The following is a 17,495-nucleotide window of genomic DNA, read 5'->3' as shown; positions in this document are numbered from 1 at the left end:
TTATAACAGCTTTTATTCTAGTTGAAATACAACAAATAAGACTTTCTCCAGAAGAAAAAATATTACCAGACATACTGTGAAAATTTCCTTTTTCTGTTAAACATCATTTGCAAAATATTTAAAAAGAGAAAAAAATTCAAAGGGGTGCTAATAATTCTGACTTTAACTGTGTGTGTATATATATATATATATATATATATATATATATAAACTGAATTATTAAATAATTGTTAAAACATTTAATAATCGTTAAAAAATATTTCAAAATGTTACTCCAATCCTCTGTGCCATATGATCCTTCAGAAATAATGTTAATTTGCTGATATATAAGCATATAATAATATATAGCAGGTATAATAATACATGTGCTGTACTTAGATTATCATTATATAATTTGAGATGGTGGAACGGCTTTTGTGGTAAAAAAAAAAAAAAAAAAAAGTGATGTTAATGAGATATAAGAGATAATAAATAAGAATTATTTTATGTATAGAAAGTTAGATGACAGCATTTGTTTCAAACTGATAAATTTTGTAATGCGTATATGCATTTACTTTCACCATTGATAAATTTAACATCATCCCACCTGATTACTAGCACTATTGATTTAAATGATTCATTTCTCACAGCATACTTTTAAACTGTAACCTACATGAGCTCAGTTAAATGATGTAATTTAAAATGTATTGAAGTGGTTTTTTACCTGAGTTCCTGCTGTTTCTCTGTCTTTATTCAGTTGTCAGAGCTGAATGGAGGAATGGAGGAGGAATTCACTATGGCACGGCTCTTCATCAGTAAGATGAAGTCAGAAGTAAAGTCTCTGGTCAACCGCAGTAAACAGCTAGAGAGCACGCAGAGCGACACCATGCGTAAAATGCAGGCCAACGAGAAAGAGCTGGCGTCCTGTCAGATGCTGATTTCTCAGGTACACACAAGCAGTCAACTGCGCCCCCTAGTGATCAGTATCCAGACACATGGGCGATTCTTCTCTTTGATCTCCTGATGATTTTAAAAAGAAAGAAAAAATGTAACGGCTCTATTTTAAATGGTTTGTAAGTTTCATTTTTTCACAGCTTTTTTTCTCATTTTAAGAATAGTGATATATAGATTTTTTTTGCAGATTATCTGTTTTAGTTTTCCTGTATACACTTTTTATTTTTGCCCCTATATTAACTGATTAAAGATTGTTACATTTACAAAAAGGTTTTTTAATGTTCTATTCCATTAATATAAGTTCTTAAGCACAATAATCTAAACATTGTTTTTTGTGTTTTATGTTTTTTCTTCCTGTGTCCAGCATCAAGCAAAGATCAAATCCCTCACAGACTACATGCAGAACATGGAACAGAAGAAGAGACAGCTGGAGGAAAGCCATGATTCACTGACAGAGGAACTCGCTAAACTCCATGCAGAAGGTCTTTGTGGTTTAAAATCTTGCTAAATCTGTCACAAAAAAAATGTGGTAATGTGAAAATGAAAAACAAGCACACTTAAAAGTAAGTTTGAACACAGCTATGGATAAACTTAGGAGACCAATTGAAAATAATCTACATTTATAGCAACAAAAATGCCTTTCATAAAAGTTTACAGACATTTTATATTCATTTTTACACAACAAAATACCAATGTTTTAGCTTTAAAAGAGTTAAGAAATCAATATTTGGAGGAATAAACCTCATTTTCAATCACAACAAATAAAAACATTTTTTTAAAAGATTGCTTTAATCGACAATACCATCATTTGAAATTAGAAAGATATTTTACTCAACCCCATACCAAATAAATCCATTAAATCCAGAGGAACTGAACATTTTTAATTGGTTATATAATTTTTCCATGTCTGTAGATTTAAAAATATTCAGAAATCTTTGCCATCATTTTGGTTGTTACAGAAAGGATGCATGAGGTTTCAGTCCTGGATAAGGAGAAGGAACACATGAGCAGAATGCAGGATGCTGAAGAAATGAAGGTGAAAAACACAAACACTGCCTCTCAAACCTCAAGCTACTATGTCCATAAGAAATAGACATCTAAACATACACATCTTGGCTAAAACAAGGCTAAATTTGGGCTCTCTGTAAAAATATAACAGATGCCTTAGAGTAGCCCAAAGCGATTTTTACCGACAGCTCAATATTCACCTTTTTTTTTAACCACTAAGTTAACATTTATACATCTATAAGACTTATTTTGAACACAAAAAATGCTTTCAGGGCAAGTACATGCCATTATCATATCTGAATTTTTTACACAACATTTTGACAACACAAACACTCTTCTGGCCCTCATTTGCAGCTACATTCTTTAAGGGTCAAAGTAGATGTTGTTTGCTGGAAGAGTTGGCATTTTACTAATGTGTTACAAACCTATGCAGGGGATTGACAAATCATTTCAGGCAATTCAGAATCAATAACTCAATTTATTGTGCAATTTGATCTTTAAACCATCATATGTACACTTTAAATGTAATAACATACATGATAAATGTTCAAATAAATAATAGTATATATAAATCTGTGTGTCTGCATATAGAAAGCCCTGGAGCAGCAGATGGAAAGCCACAGAGAGACTCATCAGAAGCAGCTTTCACGTCTGCGGGATGAGATCGAGGAGAAACAGAGGATACTAGATGAGCTAAAGGAGTAAGTGCTTTTTAGTTTAAAACACAATATTAATTTTGAACATTCACTTTTGGGAAAATCTGCTCATGCCTGGCCTTAATCAAAATAAACCAAGACCCATTAAAACAGTTTGATGCATTCAGTATTTTTTGCCATGTGATGACAGTGTGAACCAGGCTCTTGAACTTGAACAGAAGAAGCTCATGTCTGACTACGAGAAGCTCCAACAGGAGGACCAGAAGAAGGACGAAAGGCTACAGAAGCTTCTGTGAGTTCACTGCTCATTAAAACATTATCTAAATCATCTGCTAATGAAGATTAAAGGTATAGTTCATTCAAAAAATGGATATTTATTCACCCTTCACCTCAAACCTTGAGAATTTCTTTCTTTTGTTGAACACAAAAGAAGATGTTTTGAAAAATGTTGTAAACCAGTAGCCAATGACTTCCATAGTAATTGTTTATTCTACTATGTAAATAGTTACTGGTTTCCAACATTTTGTGTTCAGCAGGAAAAAGAGGAAGGTTTGGAAGCATCTGAGGGTGGGCGAGCTGTCCCTTTTCAGATAGATTTTAAATTTAAGCAGCTACAGTATGTGCAACTCCTAAAAACATTTCTAATCGCATAATTATTGTTGTTTTAATCAGCTTTTTGAATGAGAAGAAGGAGCAAGCTAAAGAAGATCTGAAGGGTCTGGAGGAGACTGTGGTGAGCAAGATTACTTTACACAGCACAGGATTTTTACTTTACCTAGAGTTTATCTCATAGCTATGAATAGATGTTGTTCTTATTGAAAGTCAGTTTTAGATAACTGATCATTCAGTTCTCTCTTCTACAAGGCCAAAGAGCTCCAGACTCTCCATGACCTGCGTAAACTGTTCATCCAAGATATCAATAATCGCATTGGCCGAGTGAGTATCCAAAACAGCGGCTGTTCTATTTTTTATATGTACTTTTTTGATATTTTTTTTTTTTTTTGGCATTTTAAAACCAGCACCATTTTGGCCATTTTGCTTCCTTAAAGAGAAGTCATTGTTTACCCACCCTTTACTTGTTACAAACCTGTTTGATTTTCTTTATTCTGTTGAACACAAAAGATGATGATGTCTTGAAGAATGCTGGAAACCTGTAACTACTGATTTCCATAGTAGTTTTTCCTACTGTGGATGTAAGTGGTTACAGGTTTTCATCCTTTCTATCTCTTCAATGCTTAATTATTGTTTTAATGCTATCTTTAAAATTAGACAATATCCTGAATATGCATATTATTACATTTTATCTACTACATTTCTATCAATTTAAATTTTAATATAATTAAAGGCTGTTTTATTAAATTATTTTTTTCTAATGAAAAGAAAATTGTATTAACATACTTCAGTTTTTTTTTCATTTCAATTTTGTCTATATCATGATGTTTCTTTTATATAAAATGAATAACTTGTTAAATATTCCTGATTTACAAAATATTTTATTGCTAAAATATGAAATTATTATTTGACTATTCTTTTATTGTTTTACTAATTATAATAATTATGTTGTATTTTTACTCTAGTGTCTTGCCTTAAAATAGTTCAACTACATACAGTTTAACTTATGGTGGAAAAGTTTGAAGTTTAATCTGTTTTTAAACTTTGAAGTTTAAAGTTTTTTTTCTGTTTTGTAGAGTGTTGAATTGGACACAGATGAATCAGGTGGAAGTCTGGCACAAAAACAGAAAATAATTTTCCTGGAAAACAACCTGGAACAACTCACAAAAGTCCACAAGCAGGTTTCTGAGTTTTTTTTTATACTTTTCACTAACGAATTATTGATACATTGATATAATATAATATAATATAATATAATATAATATAATATAATATAATATAATATAATATAATATAATATAATATAATATAATATACATTCATCCATAGCTGGTACATGACAATGCAGACCTAAGATGTGAGCTGCCCAAACTGGAGAAGCGCCTGCGTGCGACGGTTGAGCGTGTGAAGATCCTGGAGTCTGCTTTAAGAGAAGCCAAAGAAAGTGCCATGAGAGACCGCAAGAAGTACCAGCAGGAGGTGGATCGCATCAAAGAGGTCATCAGAGCCAAGAATCAGTCCAGGAGGAACCACACTGCACAGATCGGTCAGAGCTGCTCCCTCTCCAGATTTCAATACGCTTTTTATCCAGTAGAGGGCGCTACATACTAAACCATCTTGTCTCCTGTTATCCAATGATAGAATACTCTCATGCATTGCAGTGCCTGAATTTAGTGCATAATATTCAGTGTTTTAAAAAATGTATTTAGTTCAGTTTAAAAATATGTTTTGTTTATATATCTGTGCTTTGTTTCTTATAGCTAAGCCTATTCGTGCTGGTCATCATCACCCAGTGGCTTCTGCTTCTCCGGGTCACAGTGTGAGAGGAGGCACGCCAAGCCCCAGACGACACCACCAACACCAACCACATCACCACCAACAACCACCCCAACCACACCACCCTCATCACCAACACCAACCACACCACCAACCGCAGCAGCTGCAGTACCATCACAGGAGCAAGTGAAAAACACACCACGTAAGATCATTTCAGCACATCCACATATTTTGTTCTGCAGAAACAAAATGTATTTGAAATGCTATGAATTGTGGGGTTGAGATCTTTTCTTCTTTATTTATCTTTCTGGGATGATAAATCGATTTTTTGTGATTTGTTGATTGATTCTTTGACTATTGATTTGCACCACTATATACTCTTGAGCTTAGTTTTTCACAGCAGATGGTGCTCTAGACTAATTTTTAATCGTGCACTCTTATGCCGAGTTCAGACTGCATGATATTAGCCCCGGTTTTTAGAAATCTCAGACAAATCCCTGAAATCACAGGCAATCAGGTGCTCGTTCACGTCAGTAACAATCACAGTGTGAACTATCAAAGACACAATCTGACAGGATCACTGCCATCCACACTCTCACCAACTTCATTACATACTGTCCTGTCGAAGTAAAGGCAACAATGCGAAAAAAAATACAGCTTTCACAAACAAAGAAATACAAAATTTCCCATATTGTCCATTATAGGAAAATAGAACAAAGCGTCACCTTGGAATTATAAGGTTCTATTTGCGTTTGAATGATTTTGAGATATTGAGCTTCAAAGTTTTTTCATTCCATAGCAAACAGTATTTGTGTGACATTTGTTTTTGTTTTTTTTTATAAAAAGTCTTAAAATGTAAACAACTTATAAAAAACATTCCATAATGTAAATAAGTTGTCACTTAATAGGAATATGTCAATAACTCAATTTTGACAAAAATGTCAGATAGAACCTTATAATTCTAAAGATGTGCAAAGATAAATCATTCATACATAAAATATTACACAAAAAAGGTGTAAATTTAAAAAAAAATCTTATTCTTTTTTTTTTTAACCTTAAAATGCCAGTTTGTCTTTGGAACAAAAATACAGAACTTTCAACCAAAACTGAAATATTTCTATTTTCTATATCACTATATTAATACATTCAATACATACATCACCCTTTTACAGAATACAATGTTTACAATGTTAGTAAATAAATCAATCAATCAAACAATCAGTCCTCAGTTGATTGGATTTAACTCCTTAATTCATATTGATTTAGTAAGAGTTATATAATCTGAGTTTGGGTGATTTTTATCACAAATATAGGGATCTCTCAAAATTGATTAAAATAGCACCATTGTGTTTTTAAGAGGATTGAAATCTTATGGGTTTAAATTAAAATTATTTTAAAAAATTAGACCTCCACTCTTCTAAACAACAGTACAAAATAAAGTTTCTTTTTGCCATGAATGGATCAAGGACATTGCATTTTTATATCCATGGCACCTTTTCATTTCACAAAAGGTTCTTTATAGTGAAAAAACTGTTTTTAGATTATGAAACTACTATACACAATATTGAAGAAAAAAAATTAAGGTTCTTCTGTGGCAAAAAAAACTGGTACTTAACTTTGGTTCTTCCTGGCACCTTTAAACCCAATAGTGTAACCATCTTAAAATCAAATAAAAAATAAATGAAAATAACATTGATCCTTTAGATGCATATTTTTTCTTCTTAATTTGATGTTGGAACAAACTGGTGTGATTCTGTTGAAATGAGTACTAAAAATGCTGTTAATTAGGTTTCAGCAGCAAGTGATGCATCTGGGAAGCACAAGTGACTTTAGTTGAGAAGTTGTGGTGTAGCATTACTGTGCCAACTGTTTGACAAAGATGAAGTGATACTGTTATAATAGCTACAATAGACCTGTGCCCGAATGCTTGGGAACTGTGAACAGTGTCTTTTGCCATCTGGCATTTGCTGAAATGTTGTCAAAGTTTATGGATCTATTTCAGGGCAGGTCACTTTTGTTGACAACTTTCTCCATGTTCTGGGTGACAAGAAAAGCGGTTTGTCTGTAGTTCAGAGTTTAACTCCTAACATGGCATGTCTAACTTTTCCTATTTCCAACAGGGGACATAAATGATTCCCGTCTGCACATTCCTTCCATTCCAGCTCTGTGTGGCAACAAGAAAACATTTTTTTCCAATGCAGTCTTTTCTATTTAACGAGAAAGGGAAAAAAACTACGATCATCTTTTACAGACTTTTCAAGTTCACTTCCTGTCCTTAGGTTGACCTCCACTCCATTCAGCCTGTTTAAGTGAAGTCCCTTGTTCCCTTGGTTTATTCATCAGTCCTGAATGGAGATGTGAAATCTGTGAACTCATCAACGATTAAAAAACAAACCCAGACTCAGAATCAAGACTAGAGGACATTGTCTTTTGCAACTTTACCCTCTCTTCTTCTTCCTCTTCTTGGCTTCTTTATGCCCCGAGTTACTTTTGTATTTGGAAAATCTCTTCTGTGTTTACATCATGATTACAGTAATTCAGCTCATCTTTCATCGCTGATGCCATGTTAGTTTCCAGAACCTTCAGAAAGCAGTCCTGGAAGTTGTTCCACCCTCAGGAGTAACATTAGGATTTTCTGTGGTTCTTTTAATTGGCACTAATTCTTTCAGTCGTAATGGCCACTGAGAACATGCAGTGACATGACTGGAATGTCATTTAAAAACACACACATTGCTTCAAGCTTAATTCATCACGATTTATAGAAACTAATAATTAAATTACTGAATGTCAAGTTTTATGTTATTTATTTATGTATGTATTTATTTATTTATTTATTTATTTATTCTTTGTGAAGGATTGAAGTTGAGTTATTGTTTTTTGTCATATATATTTTCTTTTTCACATTAGAGCCAGGTCATCATGTGTATGCAATTTTTATACAGATATGGGTGCTTTTCAAATATTATTTACCGTAATTTATACCTTAAGGTGCTCTGAAGCAAACAACAACTGTAAAATATCAGTTGTCATGTCACACAAGTGGTAAAATCAGGAATCATTTGAAGATGATTTTTGTTGTCATTTTGTATTCTTGTTGCTTAATTGACTTCTTTTTAAAGGACATGAAATGCAATCATTTAAAGAAAGCCAAAGTCAGAATCAATGCAGCTTACCATAAGATAAGATCAGAAACATTTATGAAAGAAAATGGGAGAGATTCCACACTGCAAATAATGCTTTTCTTACTTAGATTTTTTGTCTTCTTTCTAATCCAAATATCTAAAAGTTCTTAAATCAAAAAGCATTTTCTATGCAAGCAAACATATTGTCATGTTTTTTAGAAATAATATGACAATATTAAGTGAGTTTTTCCTTAAAACAAGCTAAATATTCTATTTTGCTTACCCCATATGCAGATTTTTTAGCTTGTTTTAATGAAAAACTCACTTAAAATTGGCATATTATTTTTTAAAACAAGACAATATGTTTAGCTTGTCTAAAAAAATATTCTTGATTTAAGAAGGTTTAGATGTTTAGACTATAAACAGGACAAAAAAATCTAAGTGAGTAAATAATTTTTTGCAGTGTACAGCTGATTATTTATTTGCGAAATATGCTGAATGATATTGCATAATTATTATTATTTCCTTATTTTTGTAGACTTTTAACATTATTTATGTTTTGTATTTCAAGTTTTTTAAGGGGAAAAGATGTAATTGATTGTTTCATCAGGTAAGTCATGCTATCATGCCATAGCTATTTACAATCTTTTACTAATTGTGTAAAATTCTTGCCTTCTAACTGTAGTGTTGATTGTCTCTGCTAAACTTTACTTGTAACATCATCACACTATGAACATGTTAATATGATGAAAACTGACCAACTCCATAAATCAGTAGGTGTTGTGAACTGATGAATCAAACATGAATATTCACAGAAATCCATCTTCATTAGACAATTTTCTCTGTCAAATGAATTGTCCTGTTTCTACTCTTTAAAAGCTTTTTTATGTGAAGTGCTCAAACCACAAAACTGTTTGTATCTGTCCTTGTATGTTTATTTTCCGTGTACAGCTCATTGATGGTGAGATACTGTTCTGCACAGAGACCTCTTTAAATCATGTGTGTCTTCAGGTTCTTGTTCATAAGTGTTTCTGAAATGTGCTTTGAACTTTACCTCAGCCGTGTATGAAGCATCTATAAATGAGATATCAGAGAACTTCAAATTATTCAGTTGCATCAGGTGAAAGACGTGCCACAACATAGTTATGAAAAGGTTTAATGTTTGTTCCCAGACGACATGTTTAAAGCACACATGTACAAGAACAGGTTTTCAGCTACAGAGTGTGATGCTCATTCATCAGATATTGATGTGGAATAAATAAAAGTTTACTAAATGCATCTTGCTTGAAATTTGTTATTTTCTTCTTGGCAAACAAACTTTTTACTTTAAAATAGGCATAAAGGCCTAAACAATTATATTATAAAACGTTGTATATTAATAATTGATAGCAATCACATGCAGTAATTGTCTTACAAACGATGGTCTAAAGTGTGGAACATGCTTCGTGTACGGTGGGAGGTAAGCTGAAGAATTTATTGTACTTTTATGACCAAGAAGATTTGTTTGACTCATTGGGGAAGAATCGAATCTTTTGAACAGTTCGATCCCAATGTACTGTAAGGGTTTGGTTTCCAACACTTCAAAATATCTGAAGAAACCCATAAAGGTTTGAGGAGGGTGAGTAAATGATGAGTAAATATCTTTCAGTTGAGCTTTCACTTTAAAAGTCATTCCGAGAGAGTCAGACTTGAGAAAAGATTGATCAGTTAGCCAGTCAGTTTGGTGAACCAGTTCAATCGATTCATTTGACAGATTTGACTCAAAAGAAGAGCTGGAATTCTGACGTCGGTTCCCAGTCGACGTATTGTTTGTGACCGCGGTGAGAGGAAAACATTACGCTCATGTGCGGACAGTAAAGAGGTTCCGGTGGATGATGGTTGGGAGTGACTTTTTTTGCAAAAAGCCGTGCATGGTCTTCATTTGATGAAGTTTTGTATGGTGGTAAGTAGCCAATGTTTCTGTTTGACAAATGCTCAAGATGTCAGAATAAATCCGTGAACAAAACTCACGACGACCAATTATAGACCAGGATCTGGGATGTTATTGAATGAGATCTTATGATCACTAATGAACAACTTGTGTTGCTGTCATCGCCGTGAAAAAAGGTTCAGTAGGTTACCTGTCATTTATCCTACATAGTTGCTAGTGTGTGTCATTTTGTATTTATATATTTTGTCTTATATATTTTTTTATGCTCCATTTAATTTTACCACATATGTAGCAAACGCTGTTTTCTCTCGTGTCTGACTTTTAAAGATGGTAAAGAAGCACCTGTTTTGCAAGCAGTTGGTGTATAATTGTAATGGTTACACAGCTGCTGTGCAGTCATTCATACAACAGCCTCAGTTAAAAATATCTGTAATATATTTAATATAGAGCAAATGTCTTGATGTGATTTAATGTGACTCCAAAAAATAACAGCTGCAAAAGTGCACGGACATATAAATGAAGTGAATTATTTTTCATTGTACTTATTAAGGGGCGGATTTGACCAATAAGCAAGGCATGTGGCCACTTGGGCCTCAGGAAATCTGAGGACCCCCAAATAAATACTTAGTAGTACAAATGATACCTATAAATTATATATAACATTGTTTTCTATCATATTTTGTATGGTGAGGGTCCCCCACCTTTAATCATGGACCAGTCCAGCAGTCAAATCAGTAAAGATTTATTTTAAAAATTAAATTATTAATTTATTATTTCAGTCGTGAATTCGTCTTAAGAAAACAAATCGTTCAAAATTTTACAAGGCGCTTTACATGTTATTATTTTCCATTAAGATAAAAAATAGAAAAACGTAGAAAAGATCAAATGGCATGAAAAAACAGCTAAATAATAATAATAAAATATATAGTATAAAAGGTGGATTTTAGAACTTTTGGGCCCCATGGCTGAAATTGCTTAGGGCCCAAAAAATCGTCCCTGGTGTAATAGAAACAAGTTGTGTAAACTCAAAGTTTTATGGTGTAATGTTGAACTTAGAGTAGAAGCAGATTTCTAGTTCATGCTTTGCATCAGAATGTACAGTAAGCAAACTAAGTGTTTTAATTTAATTATTATTAACAGTGTCACGAAGAGAGCGGGGACTAGATCTGTGAAAATTGAATGTTAAAAGGATACACCCAGAAATTTACTTATTATTTACTCACATTGAAGTAGATTTAAATCATTGAGTTTCTTGCTTCTGTTGAACTTTAAAGAAGATATTTTAAAGAATGCTGCAAAGCGAAAACAATTGACACCCATAGTAGGGAATACTCAATGGCTAATGGTTTACATAATTTTTTTTTCTTAAAAAATTTCTTCTATTCTGTTCAACAGAAGAAAAAACTCAAACCAGTTTAGAACAAGTGAAGGGTGAGTAAATTATGACAGAATTTTTATTTTTGAGTAAACTATCCCTTGAATACGTGACACCTGTAGTAGCAAAACAAAAAATGTTCAACCAATTATTAAAAGTTAGTTTACTCGGCTGTGTTTTGAGCCAATAAGTTTTTTGGAAATGTTTTAAGTAATCTTACAGTGCACCTGCTGGTTATATCCCTGCATAACACTGTGTTGATCAGAAGCTGTGGTGGCCTTTAGTCTTTCCACATGTTGTCCTCTGCATATCTTCCTCCATGTGTAATTTCATTGGCTGCGCAATGAAGTAGACTCAGAGCCCCTCAGCCGTCACTCATCTCTGCTCTCATGTAGAACTGGAGGACACTGGCAGATCACAGTCAGGATTGTTCTCTTTGATGTGGCCCTCAGCTCCTCCAGATATCACCCAAGCTCCTCCTCTGGCTACCATTAAGCTTCCATTAGTCTGTCAGTGAAAGCTCTGTCGAACCCGAGGATCAGATTCGGCTGTCAGCTGCCATGTATCTGTGCAATCGAGAGGCAGACACTCATTATCAGTGTGTTGCAGAGTCCATGAGATAGAGATGAGCTGGTCACGGCCTGTCATTCAAAACTTGGTGTGTGCAGTGCGCTTCACTGAACACGAAGACTGAAGGATTCATGTTAATTATGCTTCGTAGAAACTCTGCATGTAATTTGGATTATGGTATTTGCAGAATGTTTAAGGCTTACTTTTTGTATGTAGGAAAACAAATTTTACATTTAATTGTTTAGCATTTGGCAGATGCCTTTATCCAGAATGACTTGCATCAGAACAGTCAACATATGACATGCCTTGATTAGTCTTACACACTGCGTGTAATATGGTGTGTGTGCGTGTGTGTGTAATAAACAGAAAAGAAGTGCTAAAAAGCAATATAATTGATCAGGAGAGTCACTACTAAGTTTAACCATAATAGAGTGAAGGTTAATCATTTGCATGTTTTGACGGCCTTTGATTGGGCATTACAATAGAGTTTTGAACATTTGGGCACAAAAAACTGGGGTGATTGGGGGTATAACAAAGATTAATTGGTATTAGATTATTTCTATATGGTTAATGCAAATAATTAATAAATGAAAAAAAAAAAGATTTGTCTTACATTTTTGTCTTGTTTCTAGCACAAATATCAACATTTCAAAGTGAAAATAAGATAATTTTGATTACTGCATTGGCAGATAATTTAGCTTGTTTTAAGGAAAAACCCTAAATTATGACATTTCCTCTGAAGGTGAAACCAAATGGTATTTTTCTTGATCAAAAAATTTTACATATTTTGACTAGCAATGAGACAAAGTAAGAAAAGCTCTTTTTTTTTGCATTGTAGTTAATCAATTTCTGTACCTGAACACTGTTAGATCCACATAAAATAGTGCTATTCAAACTATCTCGAGAAACTGTATTCATATCACAATAATTATTGTAGAAAAATAAAAATATCTCAATATAAGATTTTTCCAATACCGTGCAGTCCTATGCAATGTATTTTTAATAGTTTTAGTTACCAATAAACTAGGCCCACACGGAATCTAAGATGGCACTTAGATTTTTAGCCCATCATTAATTCTTTATATTTACTTAAGTAAATGTGTGTCTATCTATATTTATTCAGTTTTTAAATTAATTACAGTAATATTATTGACTGATGTGAAAATGTAATGAGGAATGTCTAGAGATATTCTATGAGAGACTTGCCTTGTTTACCAAATAAAGTGAATCTAATTGCATTTGCATTTTAAACATAAATAAAAGTTAAGATTATATAATTTTTTATTTCACATATTAAGGTTTTAGTTATGATACCCCAAAATAGTTCAGCAGAAATCCACAGATTTTTTTACCAAAATTCTCCACAGAAATAGCAAAAAACCTCAGCAGATTCCGTCTGGCCCTACCAATAACTGTACTGGAATAGATGTCAGTTCAACTTAATACTTATCGTTTTCGTATCTTTAATTTTTGTTTCAAATAAAAAGATATTGTTAGCTTACAGATATTTTGTTTTTGAGTTGCACTGTTTTTGTGAGATGTGTTTTTTTTCCTACACTGTAAAAAAAAAATCCGTAATTGTAGTTTATTTCCGGCGGCTGGGGTGTTGGAAAAAAAAGGAAAATAACAGCTGTTAAATTTCAGAAATATACCGTAAAATAATAAATATTAAATTACAGAAATTTACCAGAAATCTAAATTTAAGAAACTTTCTGTAATTTAATATTCTTATTTTACTAAATTTCTAATTTTCTAATTTAACGGCTGTTATTTTATGTTTTTTTTAACGTAAAATTACGGGGGGTTTCTTACAGTGTAGGTGTTGATTAAATTTACATGATCAAATGCCTCGTTCTAACTAATTCTATTTAATAATATAAAATAGTCAAAATATTCTCAAGGTTTATTTTCAATTTCATTATCATTATTACAAATGCTGTCAAACAATTAATCACATCCAAGATAAAAGTTTTGTATTTAAATAATATATGTGTGAGCGCACATACTGTACATAAAATACAAAGAAATAGAAATATTTTAACACATATTTATGAACACAAAAATATCCTTGGTGCAAATATGTTTTGTAAATATGAACTTACATTTTGGACACGATTAATCAAGACTAATCATTTGATAGCACTCATTAACACTAATAATAATTATGATGATGATGATGATAATGATGATGATACTAACATTTAGTTTCATCCCCCAAAAACTACTTTAATATGCAAATTTAAAATAGGTTCTCACATTTAACATAAAATAACAACAACAGTTTTGTGCATCAGTGTATGAACTGCATTTTTTGAGTTTATTAAAGTTAATAAATGACCATTTTAATTCATGATGTCACTAAGCCTAATTATAATTCACAGAGGCTGTTTCTAAGTAATTGTAAAAGAAGCCAAGCCATCTCCTTGCAGAAATAACACAGGCTGGTCATTGTCTCTAATTGATAGGCAGAAGTACTTCGGCCAGGATGTTTTGCATAAAACTGTTTAGATCAAAGCCGCATGACTCGGCTGTTTTGGTCCTGATTCAAACCTGTGCAATTACTGTGGAATTTTAAGAGTGACTGCATAATTCACCAATTATGTTTTTATCGCTTGCACAGAGAGTAAGAGGCCTGTTTGTTGGCCCTGTTTGATTCAGAAGGAGCGTTGTTGTTGCTGTGGACGGATGAAATGAGACAGATGGCACGAGGACTTCATGATGGCAGCTGTTGTCGACTGACCTAACCAGCATTGTTCTCAATGTGTTCTTTTCAAGCTTGCATACCAAAGGTAACTTCAACTTGCTAACCCTTCATGATCAAAGAAGGATTTATCACTTGGTTGTGGATGCACATGTTTATTTCACATTTCGAGTGGGTTTGTTGCATTAAGGGTGACGTGTGGAGATCTTTGTGCTTAATAGTTGTTTGGATGTCCTTTAAACACAGGGTTATTTTACTCCCTGAAGTGGTGCTTGCCATAGCTAAGAGCTCAGCTATTTCCCTGCAGTCTATCATTAGTGTGAGTCACAAGTATCAGCTCAGTTGACTTGAGAGGGAGCTCAGAGCTCACAATTGGGCCTTCATCAAACTTTAACGTGCACGCTCTTGGCTTATATCTCACGACTCTAGTTATGTCATGTTGAACTCGGGAAATGATGTAAAAATGCTGTTTCAGTTCATAGAAAGGTTCTGACTTGTATTTTTGCCCCAGATTTTCTTTTAACGACTACCCTGACAGGCTCACTGTGGGCATGTTTAGACCAAGAAATTCAGGTGTAAAAAAGCCATTTGGTCGAAGTAGATTCTTTCTCTTCTGCTCTGTGATTACATCCATACTAGTTCTGTTTGTCCAACCAGACGTTTTTTTAGCCACTTGCTTTGACTGAAAACAATTTTTTTAAAAATGCTGAACTTTAGCCAGGTTCACACTGTTTGATTTTTAGATGGGATTTGGCACTCAGAGACAGATTTAGCAAATCCTGAATGATTGGTCTGAAACTCATCCAAAATTGGTTGTATTTAATTGTAAATTTCACATGTTCAAAGTGTTAAATAATTACCACTGCGATCAAATTTCACTTGAACTTCTGCCAGACCAGCGTTTGTTATTTTAATCCATGTTTGTTTAACAAAATGCCTTCGGTGTATGTTAAAAGATTCTTTCACCCAAAAAATAAAAATGATGTTATTAATTACTTGCCCTCATGTTGTTCTGAGAACTTTTTGATCCTCCGTAGACAAAAACAGTCCCGACCTATTCAAAGTACAAACAAAAATATTTAAAAAATACAGTATATAAAATAATATTAAGCTTTGAGCATACTTTTGTGCACACATAAAACAAAAATAATGACTCAACTCAACAGCTTCTTCTCTTGTGTCAGTGTTTTAGTGTTTTCACATACTATATAGTAGAAAAGTGTGCTTTTTTGGATCTAATAATAGATGTGCCACCTTCTGGCAATTGACTAAATATTTATTTGCCCATGAAAATATTTTACCAGCATAAAATCAGCACATCTGTATATTCATTCATTCATTTTCTATTTGGCTTAGTCCCTTTATTAATCAGGGGTCGCCACAGTGGAATGAACTGCTGACTTATCCAGTATTTGTTTTATGTAGCGGATGCCCTTTCAGCCGCAACCCATCACTGGGAAACACCCATACACTCATTTACACTTATACACTATGGACAATTTAGCTTACCCAGTACACCTACAGCGCATGTCTTTGGACTGTAGGTGAAACCAGAGCAGGAGGAAACTCATGCGAACACAGGGAGAACATGCAAACTCCACACAGAAATGCCAACTGACCCAGCTGAGGCTCGAACCAGCGACCTTCTTGCTGTGAGGTGATCGTGCTACCCACTGCGTCACCGTAACACCCCACAACTGTATATATTAAATATATATCTTAGTCAGTACCACAAACCTCTTTAAAGGTATATAAACTAGGATCAGGCAATTAATTTAATTGAAATTGCAAATGAGGTTTATCATACAGAGATCTTGTCATTGAACCTCAGTTTGTGTTCAGTGGTAAATGTTATCCGAAGGCAAAGGGTGGTCTAATGCTGAAACTCCAAACATGAAGACACCCTGCAAAATACTCTATTTCTACTTTTTATATTTAGGATTTATTTTAAACACTGAACCGAAGTTATGAAGTGAGCTCACAGAGAAGCAACGCAAACAGCTGTCATTATCACACAACGGTTATCTTGATTTCCTTATCGGCTGATTAAAATGATTTCTATATAAAACATGATCTTCCATCGCCTGTTTGCTTACTATTATTCTGTGTTGTAAATTCTGCTTCATCTAAAAGCATGTGCTAGACTTTTACTAGAACCTGCTTTTTTTTATGCACATGAAAATTGCATTATGAATTCGTTTGTAGCTGTGTCAGAATTCTTTGATGGACACAGAACTGTGGGGATTTAAGGAGAAGCAAGTGTACATCTCTTTAAGGTCCCAGCAAGCATTGTTTGTTTTTAAAATATGTCTAATAGATGTCTAATAGACGTCTAAACATAGTCGTTTTTGCTTAAACAAGGTTAAATTTGGGCTGTCAGTGAAAATTTAATAGACGCCTATGAAAAATAATCATCAAATAAACAGAAATAAATGAGTACACATATAGCGTCTGTCTAATCTGTCTATTTGACGACTAGTCAAGTTTTGGCCTATTCTTGAACGTCTATTAGATTTTCACTGACAGTCCAAGTTTAGCCATGTTTTAGCCAAGCTGTCTACGTTTAGATGTCTTTTAGACGTCTATTAAACACAAAATTGTTTGCTGGGGGTTAGAAATAGAATATTAATCACTTAAAGCCCAAATATTTATTTAAATCCTAAATTCGATGAATGGCCCCACAGCCCCAGTGCTGATGGTCAAGCATGGAGATAAGCCTGACCCGAGGCTCTGTGTTTCAAAACTATCACAGTGTCACCAAGTAGAATGACAGGGGAGGGTCACCTGCTGCCCTCAAGATCATGAAGACAAT

General features: G+C 33.5%; 2 protein-coding genes across 9 annotated transcripts in view; both read left to right on the top strand.

Annotated features, from left to right (window-relative positions):
• Nucleotides 1-9,385, top strand: part of kif5c (kinesin family member 5C) — a 35,910-nt gene extending 26,525 nt beyond the window's left edge. Inside the window, exons 16-26 of one of the 2 annotated variants that reach the window (XM_087266818.1) lie at nt 737-925; nt 1,298-1,415; nt 1,893-1,969; nt 2,533-2,642; nt 2,788-2,889; nt 3,270-3,330; nt 3,462-3,533; nt 4,286-4,390; nt 4,539-4,755; nt 4,970-5,187; nt 7,106-9,385. In XM_087266818.1, the coding sequence (XP_087122944.1) occupies nt 737-925; nt 1,298-1,415; nt 1,893-1,969; nt 2,533-2,642; nt 2,788-2,889; nt 3,270-3,330; nt 3,462-3,533; nt 4,286-4,390; nt 4,539-4,755; nt 4,970-5,175 (1,257 nt within the window). In that variant the 3' untranslated portion in view covers nt 5,176-5,187; nt 7,106-9,385. 2 annotated transcript variants of the gene reach the window in all.
• Nucleotides 9,386-9,940: 555 nt separating this feature from the next.
• The window catches only part of lypd6b (LY6/PLAUR domain containing 6B), a 48,414-nt gene continuing 40,859 nt past the window's right edge, over nt 9,941-17,495 (top strand). For 6 of the 7 annotated variants that reach the window (XR_015498883.1, XR_015498879.1, XR_015498878.1 and 3 more), the window contains exons 1-2: nt 9,941-10,049; nt 14,603-14,771. The gene's annotated coding sequence lies outside the window, so the exon portion shown is untranslated. Of the gene's footprint in view, nt 10,050-10,132; nt 10,214-14,602; nt 14,772-17,495 lie in introns of those variants that run through there. The other variant, XM_087266541.1, reaches the window with a different exon arrangement.

Source organism: Danio rerio, chromosome 9 (genome assembly GCF_052040795.2).
Source record: "Danio rerio strain M-AB ecotype USA chromosome 9, GRCz13ab, whole genome shotgun sequence".
Classification (NCBI taxonomy): domain Eukaryota; kingdom Metazoa; phylum Chordata; class Actinopteri; order Cypriniformes; family Danionidae; genus Danio; species Danio rerio.
The sequence above is the reverse complement of the archived record's forward strand: the minus strand, read 5'-3'. Positions and strand labels throughout refer to the sequence as shown.